The sequence below is a fragment of the Dunckerocampus dactyliophorus genome, chromosome 10, assembly GCF_027744805.1.
Source record: "Dunckerocampus dactyliophorus isolate RoL2022-P2 chromosome 10, RoL_Ddac_1.1, whole genome shotgun sequence".
Classification (NCBI taxonomy): Eukaryota; Metazoa; Chordata; class Actinopteri; order Syngnathiformes; family Syngnathidae; genus Dunckerocampus; species Dunckerocampus dactyliophorus.
Genome location: NC_072828.1, coordinates 31,004,506 through 31,030,178, shown reverse-complemented (window position 1 = coordinate 31,030,178; position 25,673 = coordinate 31,004,506). Strand labels below are relative to the sequence as shown.

The 25,673-nt window shown below is 41.0% G+C and overlaps 1 protein-coding gene across 2 annotated transcripts; it reads right to left on the bottom strand.

The window, feature by feature from the left end:
- Positions 1–467: 467 nt before the first annotated feature.
- On the bottom strand, positions 468–24,907 carry prkacba (protein kinase, cAMP-dependent, catalytic, beta a). Of its 2 annotated transcripts, none has more exons than XM_054789083.1 (10): positions 24,509–24,907; positions 16,227–16,288; positions 15,895–16,023; positions 14,670–14,768; positions 14,516–14,598; positions 10,349–10,475; positions 9,026–9,121; positions 7,716–7,838; positions 7,478–7,642; positions 468–5,629 (listed from the first exon to the last, which is right to left on the bottom strand). In XM_054789083.1, exons 1-10 carry the CDS (start codon positions 24,552–24,554, stop codon positions 5,504–5,506), a joined length of 1,056 nt encoding a protein of 351 aa, XP_054645058.1. In that variant the 5' UTR covers positions 24,555–24,907; the 3' UTR covers positions 468–5,503. The 2 variants fall into 2 exon arrangements, with proteins under 2 accessions (XP_054645058.1, XP_054645057.1); XM_054789082.1 differs by lacking the exon at positions 24,509–24,907 and adding an exon at positions 20,076–24,501.
- Between the last annotated feature and the right edge of the window lie 766 nt (positions 24,908–25,673).

The following is a 25,673-nucleotide window of genomic DNA, read 5'->3' as shown; positions in this document are numbered from 1 at the left end:
AAAAGCTGAACAAAAAAAATGCTAATATTTAAAATAAATAAATTAAGTGCTGATAATAAAAAAAAATTCACAAACAAAACACTGATACAGAATAAAAAACAAATTAACGCTGATATTAAAAACTAAAATAACAAAAACAAATTCTGATCTTAAAAAATTAAAAACTACATGAAACCAAAAATAACAATAGATAATTAAAAAACACTGATTTTGCCACAATATTGTTTTTTTTTTTTTTTTTTTTAGCAAAAAGGATTTATTATAGTGCCATATGTTTTGTTACATAAAATTTGCTACAGCAAAGAATACCACCCCCTTGCAAACACAAATAAGGTTATAGGGGGGGGGGGACATGTCCGCTACTTAAGATTATTATGTGCAAAGAAAAAAAGTCTCACAACCTAAATAGAAAGACATTTCAGATTGCTAATCCCATACTGGCATGTGTGACTCACTAGAGCGAGAACCCAAACTGATGCTCTTTATTAAAAGGAATGAACAGACTCAGGGAAAACTGCCTTTGTTTACGTTACATGTGACAAACATGACACACATTGAAAGAACTGTGGATTTCACACAGGATGTGGCAGGATTGGATGGAAACATGCTCAACATCAGGGCGTTCATTAGCAGATCTAGTACTATAATAAATACCAGCTAGCCACAACGATATTCTGCTGAACCCCTTTGTGCCAAACTGGGAAAATAAAGTTGAACTTAAGAGTTTGAAGCCATTTGAAGAATGGGGGTTCACAACGTCAGCTGCCATGAGAGCATCATTGTGTATTCATTTGTGTCTGTTGGGACATTACTATTGATGACAGCATGTAAGTGCTTTGAAATGTCAGTAAAATACAAAATAAAATATAATATTGCATTAAGTTTACCTACAACACCAGTACCTTCCTTCTCCAAACCTTTTTGAACTTGATTGGGTTCGCACTGCGTCTCATCTCCAGGGACTTGAGCACCATGAGAACTAACGAGACAAAGACGTTCAACCAGGGGTGTCCAAAGTGCGGGCCAATTTTCCAGCACGTTCTAAAAATATCATTTAACAGGAAAACTTAACAAAAAACAACAACAAATCAGCAGTAATTTAGCAAAAATAAAGTCAGGATATTAAAAGAAAAAAGCTGTAATCTAACAAGATATCATAATTTTACAAGAATAATGTTGTAATAGTAGAAGGAAAAATAATGTCATTTGAGGAAGTTCAATTTGAAATATGAATGAAAACACAATTTCTTTTAAAACGTCGCATTATGAAAAACAACCCAAACTAAAAATATTGAATTTTTGCAAAATTAGGTTGCAAGAAAAAGTCGTGATAATAAAGTTAAAATATTATGGTAATAAATTCATAATGACGAGAAAAAAATTACAAGAAGAAAGTTGAAACAGTCGGAAAAAAAACCCCCACTGCAGCATAAATGGAAAAAAAAAACATTTTACGAGAATATAACCAGAGTATTAAAAGAAAAAAGTTGTATTCACGAAAAACGGTCGCAATTTTATGAGGATAAACCCGTAATATTGTGATGAAAAATGTTGTCATTTTAGTAGCAGAAAAAACAAATATGATATTGTTTTTACGTCATAATTATATTATGACAAAAAAAAAAAATACAGTTGGGGGGAAAAAAGTTATATTATGGGAATAAAGTGCCAAATATGATGGGACTAAAGTCATAATATTACCAGAAGAAAATTTACAAAGATTATTTAAGAACAAAGTTGAAATATCTGGGGGAAAAAACCCCCAGCAAAAATGGAGAAAAAAAGCGCAAAGCTGATACTAATAATAGGCTTTTTCACTCGTATCAACAAGATGAGATGCATTTTTTTCTTGAAATGTGCATAACTTCTTAGAAAATATGAAAATGGCAAAGTTGCATCCTTTCATTTTTAAGCACGCGGGCCTTCCTGGGAAACGTTTGGACACCCCCTGTTTTGAACATTTGCATGATTTCTATCTAAAACCTGAGTGTTTGACCTGCAGGGGAACAAATACTGTCATCTTAAAACGTCAGCCTATTGTGTGGCGCTCTATGGCAAGGCTAAAAAACAAACAAACATGCAAATGTGGCTTCTGTGGTTAAACAAGAGGTTAACAGATAGAATATGGAACACGCTTTACAGAATATGCATTCACATGGAACTCATTTTATGGCTACAATGTCACGCTGGTGGGGGCTGCGGCGGAGGCAAGAGTTACACTTCAAGGAAAAGTGGTAGCTTTGTACACAAGAATGCTTGACAAAAATGGGAATAAGTGGAAAGCAGAAGCGAAATGGTCACTTCCAAACCTTTTGGACACTATTTCTGCATCCAATACTGTCAAGTTGGAGTGCAGTAATCAGATTATGGAGGGAAAAGTCACACCAATGAAAAGCACAATACATTCGGTGCTAAACCCCCCCCCCCAAAAGAAAACAATATGAAGTGCTGAACAAAAAATACAATAATCAACAGGAAGAGCTTTGTTTGATTGTTCTGTAAGTGTTGACGTTTCTGATGACATTGTTGCAGAGCTGCTGGAAATGGGATTTTCTCATGGAGATGAATAAAGTATTGATCGTAGAGTCATCAAAAGGAAAGACACGTGGCATGCACATGAAATGCGGCAGGGGCAGTAAAACCACCTTGAAAAGCCATTAAAAAGGACAAGCATGTGTGTGAAACATCATTCTGCAATGGGAATCAATCACAAACTACTTCATTAAAAAGATGACGTATACTCCGATTGCACTCGTTGGGATGGGGAAATCTCATGTGCCTGGACAAGTGCTCAAAAATGCTAAAAATAGTATGCAGTGTTTCCCACAGGACTGTGATCTATTTGTGGCGGCGATGGGTCGCTGGGAGGGGAAGGGGGGGATGATGTAATCATCTAATTTGCCATGATGCATTAGCATCAGCGGAAAGTGAGTAAAAAAGCATGAAAAGCCAAAGAAATACATACGTGTTGAAATTACGGCTTGTCAAATGATAAATCTTAATCCATTTCAATCATTTTTGCAATTACTTAATCGTGATTAATCACCATTTGCCAATATGTGTGACATATGTCCATTTTTGCTTTTTTATGAACAGAAAGATAAATGACACAGCAGAACCCGCTGCTCGTTGAGAAGAGCGATACATGCACGTCTCTATGTGCAAGATTTGTTGTAAATCGCTTTTTTGGGGGAAAAAAAAGCTCCATCTTCTTATTCCCTAACGGACCAGGTGTGCTACAATGTGGTTATGAGCAAAGGGGAAGCGGTAGAGCCAAGTTTATTTGTAGTGGGCCGCCACAAATAAATGAATGTATGGGAAACACTGTACTAAAAGAACATGCATGACAAATTCGTCTCCATATTTCATTCTCATCCCATCCATCTGCTTAAAAGTTGTCTGAGAGCAGAAAGAAGATCAAATAAAACGGAATAAATCACAATAATGATCATGTCAGGGAGTTCTGGGTGCGTATTTGGTCTTGCTCATGAGACAGCACGATGTCTCGTGTGGGTATAATCACAAATCCATATTTCTATCTAGTGTCACACAATGAACGATGATCAATAAACTAACCAAAACAAGCTTGTAACTTTATGTTAGGTATCCCTTCTAGCTTGCTAAAAGCTGAAATCCCTTATCTATAAGATTCCTTTCAGAATTTGATAGCAATGTCTCGAGGTGTGTAAAAGAAGTTTTCAGCCCAAAAAGGAGCACGTCCTGTGCCCTAAGTGTGCTTCTCTAACTGCCACACGTCGCCAAACGCCAGTGCAGACTTTCATTCATCTTTTTCAGGGTGACTACTGAGCCGGAGCCTATCCCGGCTGGCTTTGGGTGAGAGGCGGAGTTCACCCCAGACTAGGCAGCAGCCAATCACAGATGGCATACTTACAAGACATTCACACCTATGGGTCAGTGTCATTCTCCAGTGAATCTAAAGGTTATGGTTGTGTTTATATGCGCACCTTTGAATTTTGGGCACAGTTCAAGGCACAAATGATAAGGGAAGCACATTGCATCGTGGTTAGCGTTGTTTTTAGCAGTAGCATTCCAGCTTTCTTCCTGTGTTGAACAGCAGCAATTTGAAATGTGCATTACTGACATCTACTGGGCTGAAGTGGAAATGCCATCCAGCCTGAGGGCTTCCATGAATTGCTTTGACTGCGAGTCAGCTGCAAGTCATTTACTTGTGTTAGGTGAGCTGGAATTAACTTCTAACACTTCTAAACCTTCTAAACACTTTTAAAACCTTTAGGGGGGGGTCCCGATTAAGTTTTTCACTTGTGACACAATACTGATATCCATCCATGATTATTATGACTCATTTTGTAATGTGGAACGTTAGAAAAGATGTTATCAAGTGATATTAGCCCAACAGACAAGAGCAGGGATGACAAAAACGGAGCCATTTACTTCTTTATGCATGTGAGCTATAGTTTTATCCACAATACAGTGGGGGCTCCGCATAATAAAGCCAGTATTCCAGGACGACGTCACTTACCAGCGACAGGGGCTGGCCAGTAATTCAGGGTCCCATGAAAAAAAAAAAAAGAAGGATATTAGGAACGCCCTTTTTATTTTTACCTACATTTTGAGGCCCCCCCGTCATTTAGGGCAGTGGTTCTCAACTCACGATGGGCATCGTCTGAATTTGAACAATCCTGGTTTCGATTCTGGTTGCTAACGATTCTTGATTCCGATGCTTTTAAGAGGCAGGGTCATAAAAGTTTGAATGGTTTAAATGAGGGCGCTAACCCGAGTTCTTTATCCATGAAAAGTTAAGTTGGTAGTGGGTGGCGCCATCAACTATAAATGGCATTTTTGCTAATTTACCAGTTGCTTTCAAAAACCCGACATTGCAGAACAGAATTACAAACAAGATGTAACAGATTTAAGCAAAGTTGATGAATCATGTCAGGAATTAAAAGACCTGTGACTGACCATAATTTGGACCAGCTCACTTGCCAAGCGCTGTTGAGGTGCCCTTGAGCACGGCAGCGCCAACTGCTCATGTGTGTAACATGTGGACTACAGTCAATGATTAGTGAAGGTTGAGTGTGTACCTGTGTGTGAACAACGATTGATTATCTGTGACCAATCCACGGTCTGCAGCGTTGACTAGTCAACGTGGCTCAGAGCTTAAAAGAAAACACATTCAAATTAAATCAACAACAAACAACAGCACTAGCGACAAAAAAACAGAATAAGTGAAACACCAGCTGCTACTATCTTTCTTTGTGCCACACGAGGATGGCCGTCATTTGGAATTTCATGGAAAAAGGGGACTAAAGAGGATACCATGGTCTGGGTTTGCGTAAATGGACGTGCGTGTGTTGAAGAGCACACGAAAAGGACATGGCAGAAAGAACCTCATTCAGCCGTGCGTAACAAAAGAACGGAGCATTTGTTTTGGACACATGACAGCCACAGTTCCACCTGAACTCCTAGGAGAGTGCAAATATACCCCAACACGTCAGCCCTGATGGGACCTCTCACCCACTCACTAGAATTCAGCAAACTCTTTTGCACACTTTTCCGTTTGCGAGATACGAATGTCCTCCTCTTCGTAGTCGTCGAAGTTGCTCGTGTCTCCCGGTCCTCTGCACTTGGGCAAGAAGGGGGCTTCAACCTAAGAGTAAAGCTGAAGGTTACTAACAGGCACACAAAATACAGTGTTTCCCATGCATTCATTCATTCATTGAACTTGGCCTAGCCCCTAAACACACTCGAAGCTACAGTAGTAGCATTTGGCCTGCTAGACAATATGACAACATTTATTTAGCGAGTAATCAGATCTCTCTAGGTACACATTTTCAAAAAAGCGAGTCTTTTGGTGGCTCGGACATGAAAATAAGCACAGCAATCCCTCATTTATCGCGGTTAATTTGGTTCCAGACTCAACCCTTATAAGTGAATTTCCACAAAGTAGGATTCCTTATTTATAAATGGAATATTTTCATACTCAGTGCATAGAAAACCTGTTTAAAAAAAAAAAAACATATTTAAAAAGTGGTAAACATGATTAGAGCCCTCTAGACATGAAATAACACCCCTATTGTCACATTCACACTCATATTACCCAATATAGTAGACATAATAAGAGAAAATAAGACGTTATAGACATGTTAGCATTGGGAGAGTTTGTTGTGGTTCTTGTACTTGCTGTTCCGTCCCGTACTTCAAGCAATGGCTATTGTCTCATCAATGTAACATTACTGACACCTAGTGACCAGTGGAGAATACTACATATCAACGCGTCTTCTGAATGCCTTCTTTGTATTTTAGTTCATTGAGCCATTTTTATACTTGCCAAGGCTTCATTTAGTCTAAAATTTGCTTAAATATGCATATTTATTGACTAATAATAGGCCATAGTCAAACACGAACAGAGATGACTTATTAATTAATATATTTACATTAAGCATTTTCAAGCATAAAAATGTCTAATTGAAGAAAAATACAAATATAAGTGACTCAGAAGACACATTCATACTGTAGGTGTCAGTAATGTTATATCAATGAGATAATAGCCACCCCAGGAAGTACTGTACAGAATAGGAACTTAAAAAAAAACAAGAAGGGACTCTCCCATTGCTAACGTGTGTCTTATTTTCTCTTATTACGTCTACTTTATTTGGTAATAGAAGTGTAAAGGTGGCTATAAGGGTGCTATTTTATGTCTAGAGGGCTGTAATAATAAAAAAAAAAACGTACTTAGAAGGTCATAAACAGGTTTTCTATGCTCCAACTACCAAAATATTCCATCTATAAATAAGAAATCCTACTTGGTGGAAATTCACCTATCATGGTCGGGTCAAAAAACGTACAATTTGCTTAAATGTGCATATTTTTTTGACTAAGAATAGGCCGTACTCAACCACAAAACAGCAATCATTTATTCACTCATATATTTTTGAGAAACTGTGATAAAGCCTCAAAATTCCACTTTGCAGTCAAACCTCGGTTTTTGTACAGTATTGCACATAACAAAATAGTCTGTTTGTCCTGTACTGTATCATTCCACGAAATGGAGTGGCCAAACTAAGCACTCAACACGTTGCCGACTCACCGTCCGTGTATTTCTTAGAGTGCGACTGCTAAATAACCTACATGGGGCCAAAGAAAGCTGCAAGTGCCAGCAATTTGATAAAGAATGTGAGAAACACTATTGAATTTAAGAAATAACCCTTTTTTGGGTAAAACTATAATTATTCTCTCTAAAATGTATTTTTTGCTCATATTTTTGGGTGTCTGGATGGGGTTAATTGGATTTACATGATTTCATACAGGAAGAATTGCCTTGGTTTTCGTACGTTTCGGTTTACGTCAGACCTTTTGGAACGGATTAACAACAATAACCAGAGTTCCCCCGAATTGCCCTTCTGTGGGCCTGTCCCCAATCTAAAAGCACTCACAATTATGCAAATCATGACTAAATACTGTTCTCACATGAGGCCCATTGAGTAGAAAGCCTTACCTTTCTCTCATAGATGGCAATCCAGTCTGTTGTGGAGAACCACTTGTGATTTTTGATGTCGTTAACGCCATTTTTCAGGTTCCCAAATCTCTTGGTCAAGTCCACCTGTAGGAGATTTCTCAGCAGATCCTTCAGGTCGGAGGTGAAGTGGGAGGGGAATCGTACCTACGGGGGTTGGGGGTGGGGTGGGTTTACGGTTAACCCAGTCAATTTTACATTGAAGGGCTGAAGCCAGTACCTTGCCAGACACAATTTTCTCATAGATCTGTATGGGCTGATCTGCAAAAAATGGAGGGTAACCAGCAGCCATCTCATACATGAGGACTCCCAGCGCCCACCAGTCCACAGCCTTGTTGTAGCCCTGGAAGAAGAAGCTAGTGTTTACATCCTTTTGTGTTTTGACTAGCGATGCAAGATATCTTTTTTTTCCAAACTGATACCGACATCAATGACTTTGTGCTTAGCCGTGCTTCTCAAAACAGATATGGTACCAACAACCAATAATCTACTTTTTAAAATTTAGATTTAACTGCAGTTTGTGCACTCCTGTGGGTAAGAAGGACTGGAACACATTAGGATTTGACCAAGTGTACCTGTTGATTTGTCCTAATGAAATATGTTGACATTATTACTTCCCCATCACTGCTATCAGGAGAACCAGAGTATAAAGGGGAGGGAGCAACCTGCTGTGGCCCAGCAAAGTGCGCTATATTCTGACACATGCTCGGAGCAGCCGGTCTGCCGCTACGGAGGTCTCTTGCAAACCTTTTACACTTTTCAAATGCCGCACAACTGGTGTTTCAGGTGGCTAATAAGGTTTTTTGTGTGTTTTTGTGTGCTCGATGTTTTTTTTCCTCCTCATCACAGAGCATTTGGTACAACTAGCACGCTAAATGTCTTCCTCGGAAAGTTGATGTTTGTTTACAAATGAGCTCCGGGAAAGTTACAACAAGCCGTTTTTAATGTCATCAGATTTATCGGCATAACGTCGTAATGCCCTCATATCTGCCTGATAATTACCGTGCACCCCTAATTTTGACACATCTTTACTGTCAGTGTCATGAAATATTTGACATTACAAAACAAAAACACTGCCTAAAACCTGGTACACCTGCACAAAGACACATCATTGAGTGAACTAAAGGGGTAAACACAGGATCATATTTCATCACACAATGATCATGTTGTAGGTTTTACAACAGTACTGCCTGAAATTGAGAGGCATCTTTAATATTTGTGTTATTATTTGAATATTTTTTTTAGTCATTTTACCCCCTCAGTAGCATGCACCAGTGCAAAATGATTATTATTATATTAATTCATGTATTTGTAAAGGTAGAATTGCTTGTATGACATCATTGTTACAAATCTCGTTGAACATGTATATCGTGACAATAAAAGGCATTCTATTCTATTCTGCATTAAAACAACAATATCAAACAGAATCCACGATTAACGGATGAGTGAGGCCACGTAAATCCTAACCTCTACAGTTTGGAGCTTCAAATGCAGTCATCGACTGTATATTACAGCGTGAGTACAAAGTACCTTGCTGAGGATGATCTCTGGAGCAAGGTACTCAGGAGTTCCACACAACGTCCAGGTTCTGCCTTTTACTCTTTTGGCAAAGCCGAAGTCTGTAACCTTAAGGCAGAACAACATCAAGCATGCATGATGCCCATGAAGCACATTTGTGGACTTATTATTGTAGATATGTATGTAGATTCGCTGACAAGTTATACTGTATATATAGATATATATTTCATCTCAGCTTTGTCATATAAGTGAAAAAGCCTTTTATTAATATCAACTTTACTCTTTTTTTTCCTCCGTTTTTGCTGTTTTTTTTAATATTTCAATTTTTTTCTTAAATAATCTTCAGAAATTTTATCATAATATTATGAGTTTATTCCCATATTTTGACTTTCTTCCCATATTATAACCTTTTCCGCAACCTAATTTTCCAAAAGCTTTATTTTGTTTTGTTTCTCATAATATTATGACTTTACTTTTTTTTTTCTTGAATATTTCAACTACGTTTCTCATATCATTATGAGTTTATTCTCTTAATTTGCAACTTTTTTTCCTAGTTAGAATACAACTCTTTTTCTCTTAATATTTTTACTGGATTCCTGTAAAATGACAGCTGTTTTTTTTCCATTGCTGCTTTTTTGTGTTTGTTTTTAATTTTCCAACTATTTCAACTTTCTTCTTGAAAATGTTCTTCTGGTATGATGTTATGCTCATCATATGTGGACTTTATTCTCCTGACATTAGAACATTTTCTGCAACCTAATTTTCCAAACATTACAACTTTGAGTTGTTTTGTTTGTTTTTCATATTACTTTAAAATAAAATCAGAGTTTTTTTTCTATTTCAACTTCTTGCAACTAAAATGACATTATTCTTCTCATAATATTACCTTTTCTTCTATCAATATTTTGACTTTATTCTTGTAATAGTACTGCTGAATTTTCAAATTTTGTCTTTTTTTTTTGAGTTTTCGTCTAAAATTGTATTTTTAGAATGTGCCGCGGGCCAATAAAAAAAAAACAAAAAAACAGCCACTTGCTAAAAATGGCTCCCGGGCCGCACTTTGGACACCCCTGATCTAATCAAGTAATCTGTCACGTTTATTGCAAATGTTGATCTCAAATCAAAGGAAAATGTCAATATCAAGCTAGCAGGAGGGTTTGGAGGGGGAGGAGAGAGATAGAGTAGTGTATAAAATAGACATTGTCAAAAATAGACATGTTTATGGGCATCTCAATTACTTGTGTTTTTTTGTCTATCCGCGGGTGGTCTCGGAACGGCTCTACTGCATCCAGGCATCCTTTTGGCTGTTCAAGTCTATGAGTGGAGTACCTGTACCTGAATGTAGCCATGCTGATCGATGAGCAGGTTTTCGGGCTTCAGGTCTCTGTAGATGAGGTCTAGAGAGTGGAGGTACTCGAAGGTGAGCACTATCTGAGCTGCATAAAAGCGTGCATGGTGTTCACTGAAAGAAGGAAGGGTGGAGAGAGTGGGCGGAGCGGGTGAGTCAACATATTCCTACTTAAAGTTATGTCATTTTGTCATTTTGTAATGGTGCTGAGGTGGACTGAGGGAGGATTTGTGTTGAGTGGCTGAGAAAATAAAGTGAATGCAGTACACTATTTCCTGCAAAAAATATGCCTTGAGAGGTGAAACAGTGTTCTTCTTGGACATCTGAAAATACTTCATCTAAAAGGATTAACGCTTCTTTTCAGTCATTTCTTCATTTTCACATTTCACACCTGTCATTGACAAAACAGTCGAAGACACCATATGCCGTCTGAGTCCATCAACGTGCTGCCTTGATGAGTTACCCACTAGATTTCTTAAGTTTGTGCTGCGGAGTTTGCTGCTGTCATTAAGCGTCTTCTGAAAAAGAGCAGTCTTGATGCCACAGTACTGAACAACTGTCAGCCCAAATCAAACCTGCCATTCTTGGGAAAAGTCTTAGGAAAGGTTGTATACCAGCAGCTTACCGGCTTTCTCCTCTCTAACCATGTGTTTGATACTTTCCAATCAGGATTTAGGCCCCACCACAGCACCGAGACAGCTCTGATCAACGTGACAAATGATATCCATCTGAGCACAGATGCAGGCAAAGTCTCACTTTTTGTTCTGCTAGACCTGAGCGCTGCCTTTGACACAGTCGACCATGTGATCTTACTACAGAGGTTAGAAAACTGGGTGGAAATCTAATCCCTGGTAATGCTCTAAACTGGTTCAAGTCCAATCTGGAGGACAGGAAGTACTTGTAACTGTGTCTGTGGCCAAATGGCTATGACCTGTGGGGTTCCCCAGGGGTCAGTCCTGGGACCCCTATTGTTCATTCTGTACATGCTTCCTCTAGGCCAGCTAATACGCAGCTGAAATGTGTAACTATGCAGACCACACTCAAATCTACGTGTCGTGATGGCCGGTGAACATGGTCCTGCAGATTTACTTTGTCACTGCATCAAACACATCAGTCAGTGTCTGGATGCAAAACAACATTCTCCAGCTAAACTCAGACAAAACTGAAATCATAGTCTTTGGCCCACAGAAACAAAGACAAAGAGTTACCAGTCACCTTGAGACTCTTTCTCTAAAACCTAATCACCAGGTTAAAAATGATGGACTCAGATCTGAACTTCAACAGCAACATGAAATCAATAACATCATCAGCTTTTTACCACCTAAAAGACATTGCCTAAATCAAGGGAATATTGTATAACCCGGATTTAGAGAGACTAATCCATGCCTTTGTCTCAAGCAGGCTAGACTACTGTAACGGCTCTCTAAAGGAGCAGTCAAACAGCTGCAATACAGCCAGAATGCTGCTGCTCAAGTCCTGACTAGAGCCAGGAAATATGAGCATGATAGTCCAGTACTCAGTTCTCTGCACTGGCTTCCTGTCGCTCAGAGAATAGACTTTAAAACAGCTCTGCTTGTGTACAAGCCTTTTCATGGTCTTGCGCCAAAGTACATCTCTGACATGTTTGAGCCACATGAACCATCTCGGGCCTTGAGGAGCTCAGGGAGGGGGGTCTCCTGCGGGTGCCCAGAGTCGAGACTGAACACGGTGAGGCTGCGTTTCAGTTTCATGCTGCAACCATCCTCAACTTTGGCAATGTTCAAATCCAGGATGAAAACGCTTCTATTCAAGTGTGCACATGACAACTCAAAGTATTTTAGCTGCACTCTTCACTTTTAATACATTTGTTTTACGGAATGATTTACGTAATTTTACGTAATGATTTTAGAATGATGTTATGTTTTTTGGATTGATATTATGAAGTGATTTTACCCTTCTTTTCTGTAAAGCACTTTGAAGTACCTTGGGTATGAATTGTGCTCTATAAGTAAGTGTGCCTTGCCTATTCTAAAAAGGAACAAATCCAGAGGTCTAATCGTATTGGACCTTAGCGGGTCTGCGAGACCCAGCGAGACTGCTTCCAGACAACAGACTGGGAAGCGCTCTGTAGTCCCCGTGGCAGTGACATTGACAGCATGACACACTGCATTACAGACTATATAAACTTCTGTGTGGAGAACACTGTGCCCTCCAAGTTGGTGCGGTGTTTTCCCAACAACAAAACCTGAGTGACCTCTGAGATTAAGGCCCTGCTGAATAAGAAGAAGAGGTTCTTCAACTCGGGGGACAAGGAGGAGCTGTGCAGAGTCCAGAGGGAACTCCGGCATAAGATCAGGAAGGGGAAGGACTGCTACAGGAGGAAACTGGATAAGCGGCTGGAGGAGAATAATGCCAGGGAAGTCTGGAGAGGCCTGCAGACCATCACAGGCCATGGTAAAGGAGTGGGGAGAGACCAAGCCGGTGGGGACAAGATCTGGGCAGATGAACTCAATCTGTTTTTCAACAGATTTGAGTCTGCCCCTCCTCCCTCCCCTACCAATTCACCACTCTTCACCCCCACATCCCCATCCCAGCCATGCTCTACCCCCCTCTCCATAACTGATGATCAGGTGAGGAGTCAGCTGAAGAAGATCAAGGCAAGGTAGGCCCTGGGACCGGACGGCATCAGCCCTAGAATCCTCAAGGACTGTGCTGACCAGCCCTGTGGAGTGTTCTGGCACTTGTTCAATCTCAGCCTGAGCCTGGAGAAAGTCCCGGCCCTGTGGAAGACCTCCTGTGTGGTCCCGATACCAAAGACACCGCGTCCCAAGGAGCCTAACCACTTCAGGACTGTTGCCTTGACCTCTCACCTGATGAAGACCATGGAGAGGATTATCCTGCAGCACCTGCGACCCCTGGTGGGCACTCAGCTGGACCCCCTGCAGTTTGCTTACCGGCCTCGGATCGGAGTGGACGACGCAGTGATCTACCTGCTGCACAGATCACTGCTACACCTGGAGGACAGCGGGAGCGCTGTGAGGGTCATGTTTTTTGACTTCTCCAGTGCCTTTAACACCATCCAGCCGTCACTACTCAGAGTGAAGATGGAGAGTGTGGGAGTAGACCAACACCTGACTGCATGGGTTATAGACTACCTCACCAACAGACCACAGTATGTGAGGCTCCGTGTGTCTGTCCGTGTGTGCTCCGTCCGTGTGTCTGACATGGTACTCTGCAGCACAGGTGCCCCTCAGGGTACGGTGCTCTCCCCTTTCCTCTTCACCCTCTACACCTCGGACTTCACACACAACTCCACACAGTGTCACATCCAGAAGTTCTCCGATGACACAGCCATTGTGGGTTGTGTTTCAGAAGGGAATGATCTGGAATACAGGACGGTCATCAGGGACTTTGTCAGCTGGAGTGAGCTTAACCAGCTACAACTCAACACCAGCAAGACAAAGGAGATGATCATTAACTTCCAGAGGAAAACATCTCACTTCACACCGGTGAACATCCAGGGAGCGGACATAGAGTTGGTAGACAGCTACAAATTCCTGGGTGTTCACCTTAACAACAAACTGGACTGGTCCGTCAACACCCACGCCCTCTACAAGAAGGGCCAGAGTCGCCTCCACCTGCTGAGGAGACTGAAGTCCTTTGAGGTGTGCAGGACTCTCTTACAGACCTTTTATGACTCTGTGGTGGCCTCAGCCATCTTCTATGCTGTGGGCTGCTGGAGAGGGGGCAGCACGGACAGGGACAGGAGCAGGATAGATAGGCTGATCAGGAGAGCGAACTCTGTCCTGGACGGTCCTCTGGACTCCGTGAAGGAAGTGGGGCAGAGAAGGATGTTGGCTAAGCTGACATCCATCATGGACAACACCCCTCACCCGCTACATGACACTGTGGGTTCCCTTAGCAGCTCCTTCAGCAGCAGACTGTTACACCCACGGTGTAAGAAGGAGAGGTTCCACAGGTCCTTCATACCGACCGCTGTCAGGCTCTACAACACCTGCACCACCTGAACCATGTTGTAGTCAATATGTATTCTTTACTTGCATATCTTGCTTGCTGCTGTAACAAGTGAATTTCCCCGCTGTGGGACAAATAAAGTACAAATACAAATACAATACAATACATCCAGTGTAACTACAACATCACAAACTGCATACCTGAACCTTCCGATGCGTCTGAGGTGTGAGAACATCTCTCCACCCGGCACATATTCCATTACCATGTAGAGGTTTGAGTTGTCCTGTTGAAGACAGATAAGAAAGTTCAGTCCACAGGTTTTGTAAAGTGAAGGGCATCAACAGCGGGACTCACCTTGAACGCGTATTCCAATCTGACGAGGAAGGGGAAGGAGACCGCCTGCAGTATTCTCTTTTCATTCAGCGTGTGCTCTATCTGCTTCAACTTCACCACCTGAAGAAGCAACATCACACACATTGCCCTGATCACTCCAACTGGACAGCCAGCACGCACCTTTACCAAAGTCAAGCACTTTCAAGAAGGAGAATTTTCAAGCTTGTCTTAACAGCTGTGGGAAGATTTATAACAAAATAACTGTACAGATGCATCTTAATAAATGTAAATATCATGGAAAAGTTATTCGATTTTTAGGAATTCAGTACTGTCAATTCCAGTGTATATGCCGCTACTTCTTTCCCCATGCTTTGAACCCCGCGGCTTGTTCAGCGATGTGGCTAATTTATGGCTAAAAAATTCCCACAATGCTTCGATTGCAGCTTCAGGAAGTGGTGACATGGACGAGTGAGGGGAAGCTAATATCATGTTTTCAAGTCTGATGCAGTCATCTCTGGCGCATCTTAAGTATGTTTGATCAAGTGTAGAATTACTACAGCTTCTGTTTGGACTGATCACACCGCCAAATGTCGACCCCTTACCAACAAGGCTGCAACACTGTGTGATAGAGGATAGCTAGGTCTAGGACCTGAGGGCCATTTATGGAATGGGGTTGTTTTTTTATTGACCCTCGGTACGTTCCACAAATACAATTATAGACGTCCCTTGCTATACCACCTAATCTAGAATACAGTAAACAAATTGGAGGATAACCAGTTAGCTCGCTAGCTTGCTAATGGTTAAAGCCATGGCTGTCTCTTGTGTAGCCTGCGCATTACAGTCGAGCGATGTGGTGTAAACAAAGTATAAGAGGAGTCTCGGAAATGCACTGATCCGGGTCTGGAACCAATTGACCGCAATAAACGAGGGATGACTGGACAGGAAGCTATTTAAGAAAATTATTGTTCTGACTTGAACAAAACTGTAAGCATTTTCAAGAATTCCAAGCACCAGTTAAGAAGCACGACTTGAGGATACATGCGCTTAGAACTACGATACATTTACAATCAGAAAATCACCAACGCCAGCGGCATTCCCATCACTATTTTAAGATCACAATGTTAAGCGCCTCTCAGGGTTTCGGTGATGCTCACAAGCATGAGAGAGGAAAAATTCCACTTCCTTTCATGAGATGCACATCAGAAAGAAAGCATGCGTCAGGATCCTGTAAGATCCATTCACCTACTTTTTGTTTGTCCAAGACCTTCATGGCGTAGAACTGGTTTGTTCCTTTATGCTTGACCAGCAATACTCGGCCAAAGGAGCCAGTTCCCAGAGTCTTGAACCTGTCAAAGTCGTCCAGGCACGTTGTGCTCTGAGGAGCAAACATGTTGTCAGTGGAAGTGTGATGAAATGCTCCAATCCCAAGTCAGTGTGGCTTTAGTCTTAGCTCCCGTAGATGCTGATGGACACATGCTTTTTTATATGCAAGTACAATTGTGCAATCAACTTAAATTAGGTATCTGCAAAGTATCTGCAAAGACTGAAGATAAATGATCTGCTTTCATTTCATGATACCTGTGGTGGACACTCCCATTTCCTTAAAAAATCTTCTTTGGCTTTAGCTAAGAACTCTTTCACTGCAAAGAAAGCAGACATATGTTATTAGACACCCAAATGATGTCAGTTAATATCAAACAAACAAGGCAAATCCCAGTCGTTTTAAAGTCAGGCACATTTCAAGTACTGAGCAAGGACAGACTACTTGACAAAACAGGAAAAACAAACCACACGCCTCAACAGGAACAGGAAAGTCATCAGCAGGAAATGATCAATAAAGTCATGTACAGTAGATCCCTGCTAGTCAGGCGAAAAAACACAAATAATTGAGACGCCCACAAAACCAACAGGAGGTCATCAAGCCAAAATGGCTCCCTCAATCACAGTGCAACCGCAAATAACACAATAAGTAACATGTGGAACACACATCAAAACAAAAGCTTACACACTAATATACACGCAAAACCATACTATTTCAGGCATGCTGGGTAACTTGTGGTTAGGGAGGTGTCACCCAGGCTTCCCGGCATGCTTTGCGAGTAATACATTTGGCAAAAATAGTACAGTCGTCCCTCACAATATTGTGTATATAAATAATTAATACATGCCGGCTGTTTCGTGGGTGACTACGGCCTGTTATTAGTCAAAAATGTAGAAAGACAAGTTCTATGTAGTATTGTGGTCACTAAGCATCAGTGATGTTATGAGACATGACGTTAGAGTACGTGACCTTGGCTACTGAGCCAGCAGAGCCATGGCTCGGTAGGACATGCCATGGCTGAGCCAAACATGCAATGGCTGAAATCAAGTGAAAAATACTTCCGTGTGGAAGTGGGAAGGTTTTGGCTTCCTTGTCCTTCCTCCCCACTCCATTTGAAACAGTGTCTTAGTTTAGAATAAGTAAACTGGGAGGCTAGCTGGTTAGCTCGGTAGCTTGCTATGCTAGCAGTGATCCTGTAGCCTGTGCAATGTGATGTAAACAAAGAATAATAATAGGAGTGTAAAAGTGACTATAGGGGTGTTATTTTATGTCTACAGGGCTCTAATAATGTTAAAACCTGTATTTAGAAATTCATAAACAGGTTTTCTATGCTATAACTACAAAAATATGCCATATATTAATATAGAAATCCACTTTTCACGGTCGGGTTTGTAACTAATTAACTGCCATAAACGAGGGACGACTGTATCGTTGTGCATGTATGTAAGCGTCTATTTTGATATCGCATAGGCCGCGCGGTGCAGTTACCTTGAGTGTTCCGCGTGTTGCTTGTGGTGTTATTTTTGGTTGCATTGTGAGTGAGGTAAGAATTTGGGTTAACCTCCTGATAAGATTTTATGCACAAAAAGGCAAGTTTTCCCGCAAGTAAAAAGAATTCTGATTTTATCAAAAATCACTACATTTGCGAGGTCACGAATGCTGAATCGTGAATATGCGGGGGATCTACTGTAGGTTGTTTCTTTGGGAGGCTTGACAGGACTGGCCAAATTTATAGAGAATCTGTCCTGCATCTCTTTTGAAAAGAGCTAGGAGTGTGTGTGTGGGGGGGGAGGGAGGATCATGATACAATAATTATCATCATAACAGGCAAGCAGGGCAAAGAGGCAAAATGCAGAACATAAGCGAGACAATGCAGGCACTCGATAGAACACCGTGAAAAGTCACAGCAGACATGAGAAGTCCAGAGTCACAGACGTACTGCTGTAGTAATACATATGCTAGAATGTAGGGGTCCCAAGGGGTTTCCACCAAGGGCCACATATTGAGGAGGCCATAATTTACATTTTGTAAACAAACCCATGTAAACCTGCTAAGAAGTTATCTATATTTAAAGAAAAAACATGAAGCTTTGTGTAATAGTGTATTATCAATATGAACTTTTCCTCCTTGGATTTAACATTATTTCAAAGTAAATATTTCAATTTTATTCTTGTGAATCTTTTTTTCTCATATTATGACTTTATTCCTACATAATTTGACTTTATTCTCGCACTATTATAAACATTTTTCCCAACCTAATTACATTTACTCTTTTCCAACTCTTGAAAAAAAATATTTTTTTTCCTTTAATATTTAAACTTTATGCTTCTAAAATACTTTTTTCCCCTCACAATATTAAGACTTTATTCTTGTAAAATTATGACTTACCACTTTCATCTCTTATTATTGTAACTTTACTCTCCTAATATTTCGACATTATTCTCATAACTTTTCCTGTTTAATTGTATTCGTAGAATGTGCAGAAAAGCCATTAAAAAAGAAAGAAAGAAAAAAAAGACAGTCGCGGGCCGCACTCTGGACACCCCTGATGTAATAAAATAGATCTGATCTCCAGCTTTAAGTTCACCCTGTGACTAAGGACGTCTCAGAGAAAAGTCAGCATACCAAAAGTCTCTACAAGATCGCCAAGGGTTTTCAGGAACAATCAGCCAGATGGATGGAAGTGATGAGGAAGAAAAAAGAGAGAAGGAGAAACATTCAAGACGTGTGATTCAATGTAACACACACAACAGAATGGCACTGAGAAGACGGCATACACACGACATCTCCCACCACCTGACATCACACCCTGAAGGACTATTTTCCTCCAAGGCATGCGGGAACACTAATTAGAAAAACAGTCAAGGGTGTCTTATGTAACGTGAGAACAATGACAGTTTTATTGTTTTCACATTACAACCGGTGAACGTGTCTGCCCGGAGGGTCTTAGCCTAATAGTTGTGTTGAATTAGGTCAGCTTCTTATCAGATTATACTCAAAAAAACAGCAGAGAAAAGACAAACATCAAACACTTTCAGTATACTTGCAAGAAGTGCGAATGGGAAATGACAACAACACAACACAAAGAAAGTGACAGAGCAAAGTGGAACCTCCAAATTCAAACACCCCAGTGGTCGTACAAATCATAATTCAACCCAGGGAGCAACACGGGGGTAAAGGGCGGCCTGCGTGTTCCGACGTTTCCTGGTTACGTATGCACTCCCATTCATTATTAACACTGTGCAAAAAAACAAGCAGTTTCATGTGTGATGCAGGCTCACCTGATGGCAGTGCGTGAAAGAAAAGGAACGTGAAAGTGAACTTAAACATCGTAAAAATGCCCAGAACGTGACGAAACCAACATTGGTTGCATGCCCGGTCCTGGCCGCTCAAATGCGGTTACCATTGTGGAGGATAAAGATGGTATCCTTGAACACGTGAAAGAAGGATCTGCTCCTATGAAACACAGTAATAACTATGCAGTGTAGTAGTCTCATTAGGGAGACTTCCTCCTCCTAATAAGCTTGTCTCTCCCTCCGTTGCAACGCCCCTCCCGGTGTGCAAGGCAACCACAAGGATAAAAGTAGGAGGAGTTCTTTTTGTTGTTCTTTTTACTATACAGTATATTGAAATGTAAGTGATATGTAGTAGTCTGGTCACTAGGCAGCAGTAACGTATGGCCTGTGGATGGTGTTGCGAATGCAAGCCAAGGCAAAAGTTTAGCAAAATATTTGGATGTTAACCGAAAAACACGCTAACTGAGGCACCACCGTAATGGCAAAATCCAGTCTTGTCTCGTGACATGCCTAGGCGTAATGCGACAACATTATAGTGTAACATGTTGCATCATTATCTTGCACAGGACGGATGCTGGCGCTGTCTGTGCACTTTCTCACTGAATGACAAGTTTGACTATTTTCAATACGTGAATCTCGCTATTCTCCTCCACGTACCAATGAAAGCATGTTCCGAATAATACAACAGCGCGCACGGCACTTTTTTGTTTATTTAACCAACTCTCCGTCTAACAGAGACACCAAGAGGCAGAACCGATCCAGCTCGCATCTTGAAACGCTGACGTGCGCGAGAGAGCGCAGAGCACTTACTTAACTTCTCCCACACGATGCTGAACTCGGAGACGTGAGGCACCTCGTTCTCTTGTCCCCTCTGCTCGTGGCTACCTTTACGACATCGGTGAAAAAGGCGGCTGGCAAAGGACAGATCTTTTCCCTGGGCCATATCGAGCTGAATTTTCAAAATGTATTAAGAGGAAAGGCTGGCGAGCACAGTCACGGTTTCCAGGCCTGATGAGAAACAGCAGCTTCCTGTACGCAGTCGAGTGCTCTGCAATGCTCGGCTAACCACATCAAGTTAAGCTTCCTGTTCAAGCACTTCAGTTCCCACTGCATCTTTTCTTGCTCTACACCGTCTCTAGTGCACGTATTTATTTAAAAGTGTAAATATCAGCTGATTTCAGCCTCTCATATGTGAATAGTTTTTGAATTTCCTTCACCATCCATGAAAGCAGACCTGTTATCTTTGTGTTTTTGGCAAAACAAGATGTTCGCACACATTAGCTTTGACTTTTAGAAAACAGTGATGGACATTTTTGCCTCTTTTTAGATATGTAGCCCACCTAATCAATAACTGTTTGTGCTTCATATTGATTTGGTCCGTTTTGGAGCAGGGGTGTCCAAACCTTTTCCAGCGGGGGCCGCATAGTGAAAAACGAAAGGATGCAACTTTGCCACGTATTAATAAAGCAACACATGTAAGACATGCCAAGAAGTTGGATATACATGTATTTCAGGAAAGATCTGCATCTCTTCTGCACTTGTGGATTTGTGCGGCCTGTTGTGATGTAACTTTGTTTGCAATACACCATAGGGCTGCCTCGCTGGAAAAGGTTAGGACACCCCGGCTCAACCCCACATACGCGTTTTGGTTTTTTGTTTGATGCCACTGACATAGAGCTACAACAATCCAATTCATCGCCAACTATTTTGGTATTGGATTCATCGTTTTTAAGTGTAACAGTGAAAAATGAAAGAATGCAACTTTGCCACTTTGATATTTTGTAAAGCATGTGCTAAGACGTCATACGTATATTACGGGTTTTGCTCTTTCCTTGTTTTTTTGAGTCGTGCCACCACAGAAGGGCCCAGGGATGGCAAAGAGGGAAAAATGGGATGACAACCACCACAGAAGTGGAAAAGAAAGCCAGTGCAATTTGTCGAGGAAGCGCGTGTCACTGTGCAAAATGGTTAACGCGACAATAGTTGACATTAATAACAGAAGAGGAATATGAAAAATGGGACATACGTCGCTAAGTCAGCTATGTTGCGTCTTAAGAGGAAGAGATTCACCTCCCAGGCACACGCACTAATCCTCTTCTTGCATGTTTGGACAATTTGTTGTTTTTTACTTATTTTGACACATGCATGACTTGAAGGACGTTGAAATATTAGAGTTAAAACATCACCTGATGGCGACATGATGACTCTGGAACTGATTATTTTTATTTCCGTGGTTGGTGGCAGGGTAAAAGGTTTGGAAATATGAACAAATTGGGGGTCAGCCCACGCAGAAGCTGAAGTGTCCTTGTTATCAGTGTTGTTTCTTTGCTGATTGGCTAGGAGAAATCATGTGCCCTTGTAGCGAAGCATGCAGGACCATTTAGAAGAGCCACTTAAGTTACCAAACATACCCCATATAAGGCCAAGATCAGGTCAAAAACTTTCCGCAGTTTTGTAACACCCTCGGGCACACGGAGATAAATTATCAGCACGTTACCATCGCCTCTGGCGGTTTGTTCTACGCCAACTTCAATCTAACTACACTGCAGGAAAAAAACTATTCAACTTTATATTTGTAACACGCTACTTTATAAGTCCTAGCAGACTTCCAGACTACTCTTGCCCTGCTGGCCTGAATGTAAATGTAAACACACGTCTATGGAGTTTGCTGTTTGCATGACATGATCATGATAACAGTAAACATGGCCACAGGACAGGAACTACTGGTTTCAATAAGACGCCTTTCAGACTGCATGGATTAGAAAGCAGGTCAAGATAAGTCCACTTTGTGTGTGTGTGTGTGTGTGTGTGTGTATGTGTGTGTGAGAGAGAGAGAGAGAGAGAGAGAGAGAGAGAGAGAGACGGTCCAGTATGGGTAAAATTATCATAGAAAGTACACCAAACACAAGAGGTGGGCAGATCGATCCAAATATTAACACTCAGTTCACGAGACGAGACGATACACAAGATTGGGTATATGAGTATAAGACAAGATTTTAACATTACTTGTAAGAAAAGTACAATGAAAAAACATATGACCATATATTGCAATCTACTCATTTAATTTTACTATGTTGCTTCTGCATGCTAGCGGCCCCGCCTCCACCCTCCGAGGCAAAGAGACCGTTTGACTCACAAAAGGCTCACTCTGGTCATGCAGTTTCCCACCCTCCGTTCTACAGAACGAACGCTCCAAGGTGCTGAAAGTAATGCACAGAGTGAACCCTCTTCCTGCCTGTTTGGAGGCCAGGAAAACAGACGCGCGTGCACATGGCAATATATTCCAGTTCATTTACATCTACTGTGTGATTCATTCATTCATTCATTTATTTATTTATTGTCCCAGGCAGAATGAGAAATCTTGTCACATTTTAATCTCGCAAGATCTTGTGACACCCCAAATGAACAGTATCAACCACAAGCGCTGTATCAGTATTGTGTCGATACTAGAGTATTTAAATAGAATGTTATTGTCAATATATAACATTTTCAGTTGTTTAGTTTTACAAATATCTGTGGTTTTTCTTGTGTTGTTCATATTAAGTTTCTGCTTTTGTTTGACCGCTTTGCACTATTGACTAGAGCTGCAACAAATAACTGATGATTAATTGACCATCCAATTAATCAACATTTTGGTATTTGATTAATATTTTTTTATTCAAAAAATGTAATTTCAGCCTTTTAAACCTGTTTTTTTTATTTCCTTCATCATCCATGAAAGCACACCTATTATCTTTGTGTTTTAGGCAAAACAAACCCAAAAAATTGACAAAAAAACTCAATTGTATGCAATAAAAGGGAATAAGAGAATAATTGTATTATTTTGTTGATATTGTCTTATATTGTTTTTTTATTATTGTTATATATTCATTCATTGTTCGCAAATAAAGTTTGTTGATAGAAAGATATTTTTTACATACTACAATCATGATCAACATATTACAGTAAAGGCAATGATTTTAAAAAAAGTCATTAAAAAGTATTGGAATTGGCAATACAGTGGATTCAGATTTTAGGTAAAAAAATAATTCATTTTTTTCCTCGGAAAATAGGAGGAAAGCACATCTCATTCAGCCAAGTTGTAATCATTTATAAATACGCAGGTAAAGCATACATGCACCACTGTTAAAAAAGACCATATATATTTTTTTACACATTTATGCCCTTGTGCTTCATCGATAATGTTTTTCCGTCAAGTGTTGAGATTTCGTACTTTGTTGGGCAGCCTTTCAATGCGCAACATAAATATAACTCAGACTCTATCTGTCATGGATCATCTTACATTATCGTCCATTACTGGCGAGTACCTATTCAGTGGTCATCCGAAACAGTCGGACGACGTCAACGTCTAGCTAGCATGAGAGTTTGAAAGGAGGACGAGCCAGTCATGTGTCAGAAATAGACATTTTTATGGGCGCCACACGGGACAGGGTGATAATCAACGGAACAGGGCGATAATCACCCTGTCGCGCACACGCCTCGCATGTGTGGCGCCCATTACTCATGGATTTTCGTCATCCGCTGGCGGTCCCGGAAAGTAACCCTCACAAAAAGCGGGGATCTATTGTACTGGCCCTGTATTTAATTGGTATCATATCGATACCAACATTTTCAGTATCGCCCATCCCGAGCAAACGCTACCAAGCTCCACTTGGCATCTACAGTATAAGTTAGGGCCGACTTCAATAAGTGCAACTATTACAAAGACAAAGCTAGGTTTTATTGCAGCATTATTAGCAAGCACTACCATCACTGTAACAGTAATACATAAGCAAACACCCTGCATTTCAATTCCATTTTTACTCTGACAGCAAGGCCTTGCAAATAAAAAATGTTTCACTCTGTGGTGACTCTACAGACTGCAAGAGTTTTGACCTTTTGAACTGAACTCCCAAAATAATTACTTTTCAAAGATATTGTGTGAATGCAACGAACTCATTGGTGCATTTTGTAGCGGGGAACCCTCACAATAACAATGATGGTCATTATCTCTATTTACAGTATGCTCCTAAGATGTCAAAATCACAAAATATAAGAGATATCCACCGCTTTTATGTAAGGAAAACATAAATAGACGCCGAGGGGATGTACTAGCTGAACTTGACAAGTGCTCTGCCCAAAATGGTCTTGAGTCGTGCGATGATAAGAGTACAGTAGTGCAGCATCAGCTAACACTGCTGAAGCCTCATCGTTCACGCAACTTAAAGTCCACATTTAACGCGATCTAATGGGAGCTTGCTTACCGCTTTCTTGCTCATTGCCCTTCTTGGCAGTGGCTGTGTTCCCCATGGTGGGAAGACAAGCGATGCACAGCTGGCTAGGAGCGATGATGATGATGATGATGTGGTTGGCGGTAGTGGCGGCGGGAGTGAGCTAGCTAGCTAGCAGCTAGCAGCTCCTCCTCCGTTCGCTGGCTCGCAAATTTCAACGAGCTGCCGGGCGAAACAACGACATCAATGCGGCCTCGTTGTCAACACAACCTCGACGTGTGTTCGGTGTGCACTGCTCCCATCCGGCCTTCAACAAAATGTCCGTTCAAGTGCGCCTTCGCTGGAATGAAAACATGATCTACACTTTTCACCTCTGCTTGATGTCGTTCGATGTTGCGTTCACGTTGTGTGGGAATGCCCGCATCTACTTTCAAATTTAGTCGAAAATCACATGTGCTTTTAAAATCTTTGACATTATACAACAGTAAATTAGATATGTGGGGACCTGACCTGGTAGCAACATTTATCTAGCAAATTAGCACCTCTACTACTGACATATACTGTACATCCTCTCATATGTAACTCTATATTTTCCATACCGAATGAGGTACTATGAATGTGTCATTAGCTTGACACACACTAATAAACACAACTGTGGGTGACAACGCTACCCTTCAGCTCTATTACTCTATAGCTAACTAATATCATTCCATGCCTGCAACTTAGAGATAAGCCGGGCCACCCTATTAGTGAAGTGTGAGGCTGACACTGACGTTTGAAGAGCCATGAGAGGTTACAGTCCATCATTAATAACTCATCCGTACCACAGTTGGACCTAAATATCATTTTGGTCATGTATACATAAATAGCATAACGCGCTATTTAACGTGCTGAGTCCCAGCAATGCATTTTTGGACATTGGCCAATGAAATAGAAGGTCTCTCTTCCAAAATATGTGCAGTTATTGAGTTTTTAAGGGTAGGAATTGGGTATTGTTTTGGTTCGAGTAACGTATAGTCATTTTAAAGATGCTGAAAACAACACACCTTTCCAATGTCCTGTGTGGTGGACATAAGGACTTACTACTTTTTCATACACAATGACGAAGCTGGTTGATGCCACATGGTTTCATGTGCAATGTTAAATTCAAAAGAAGATCAGGAAGGACAGCTATTTACAGCTGCTCCTTGACGGCTAG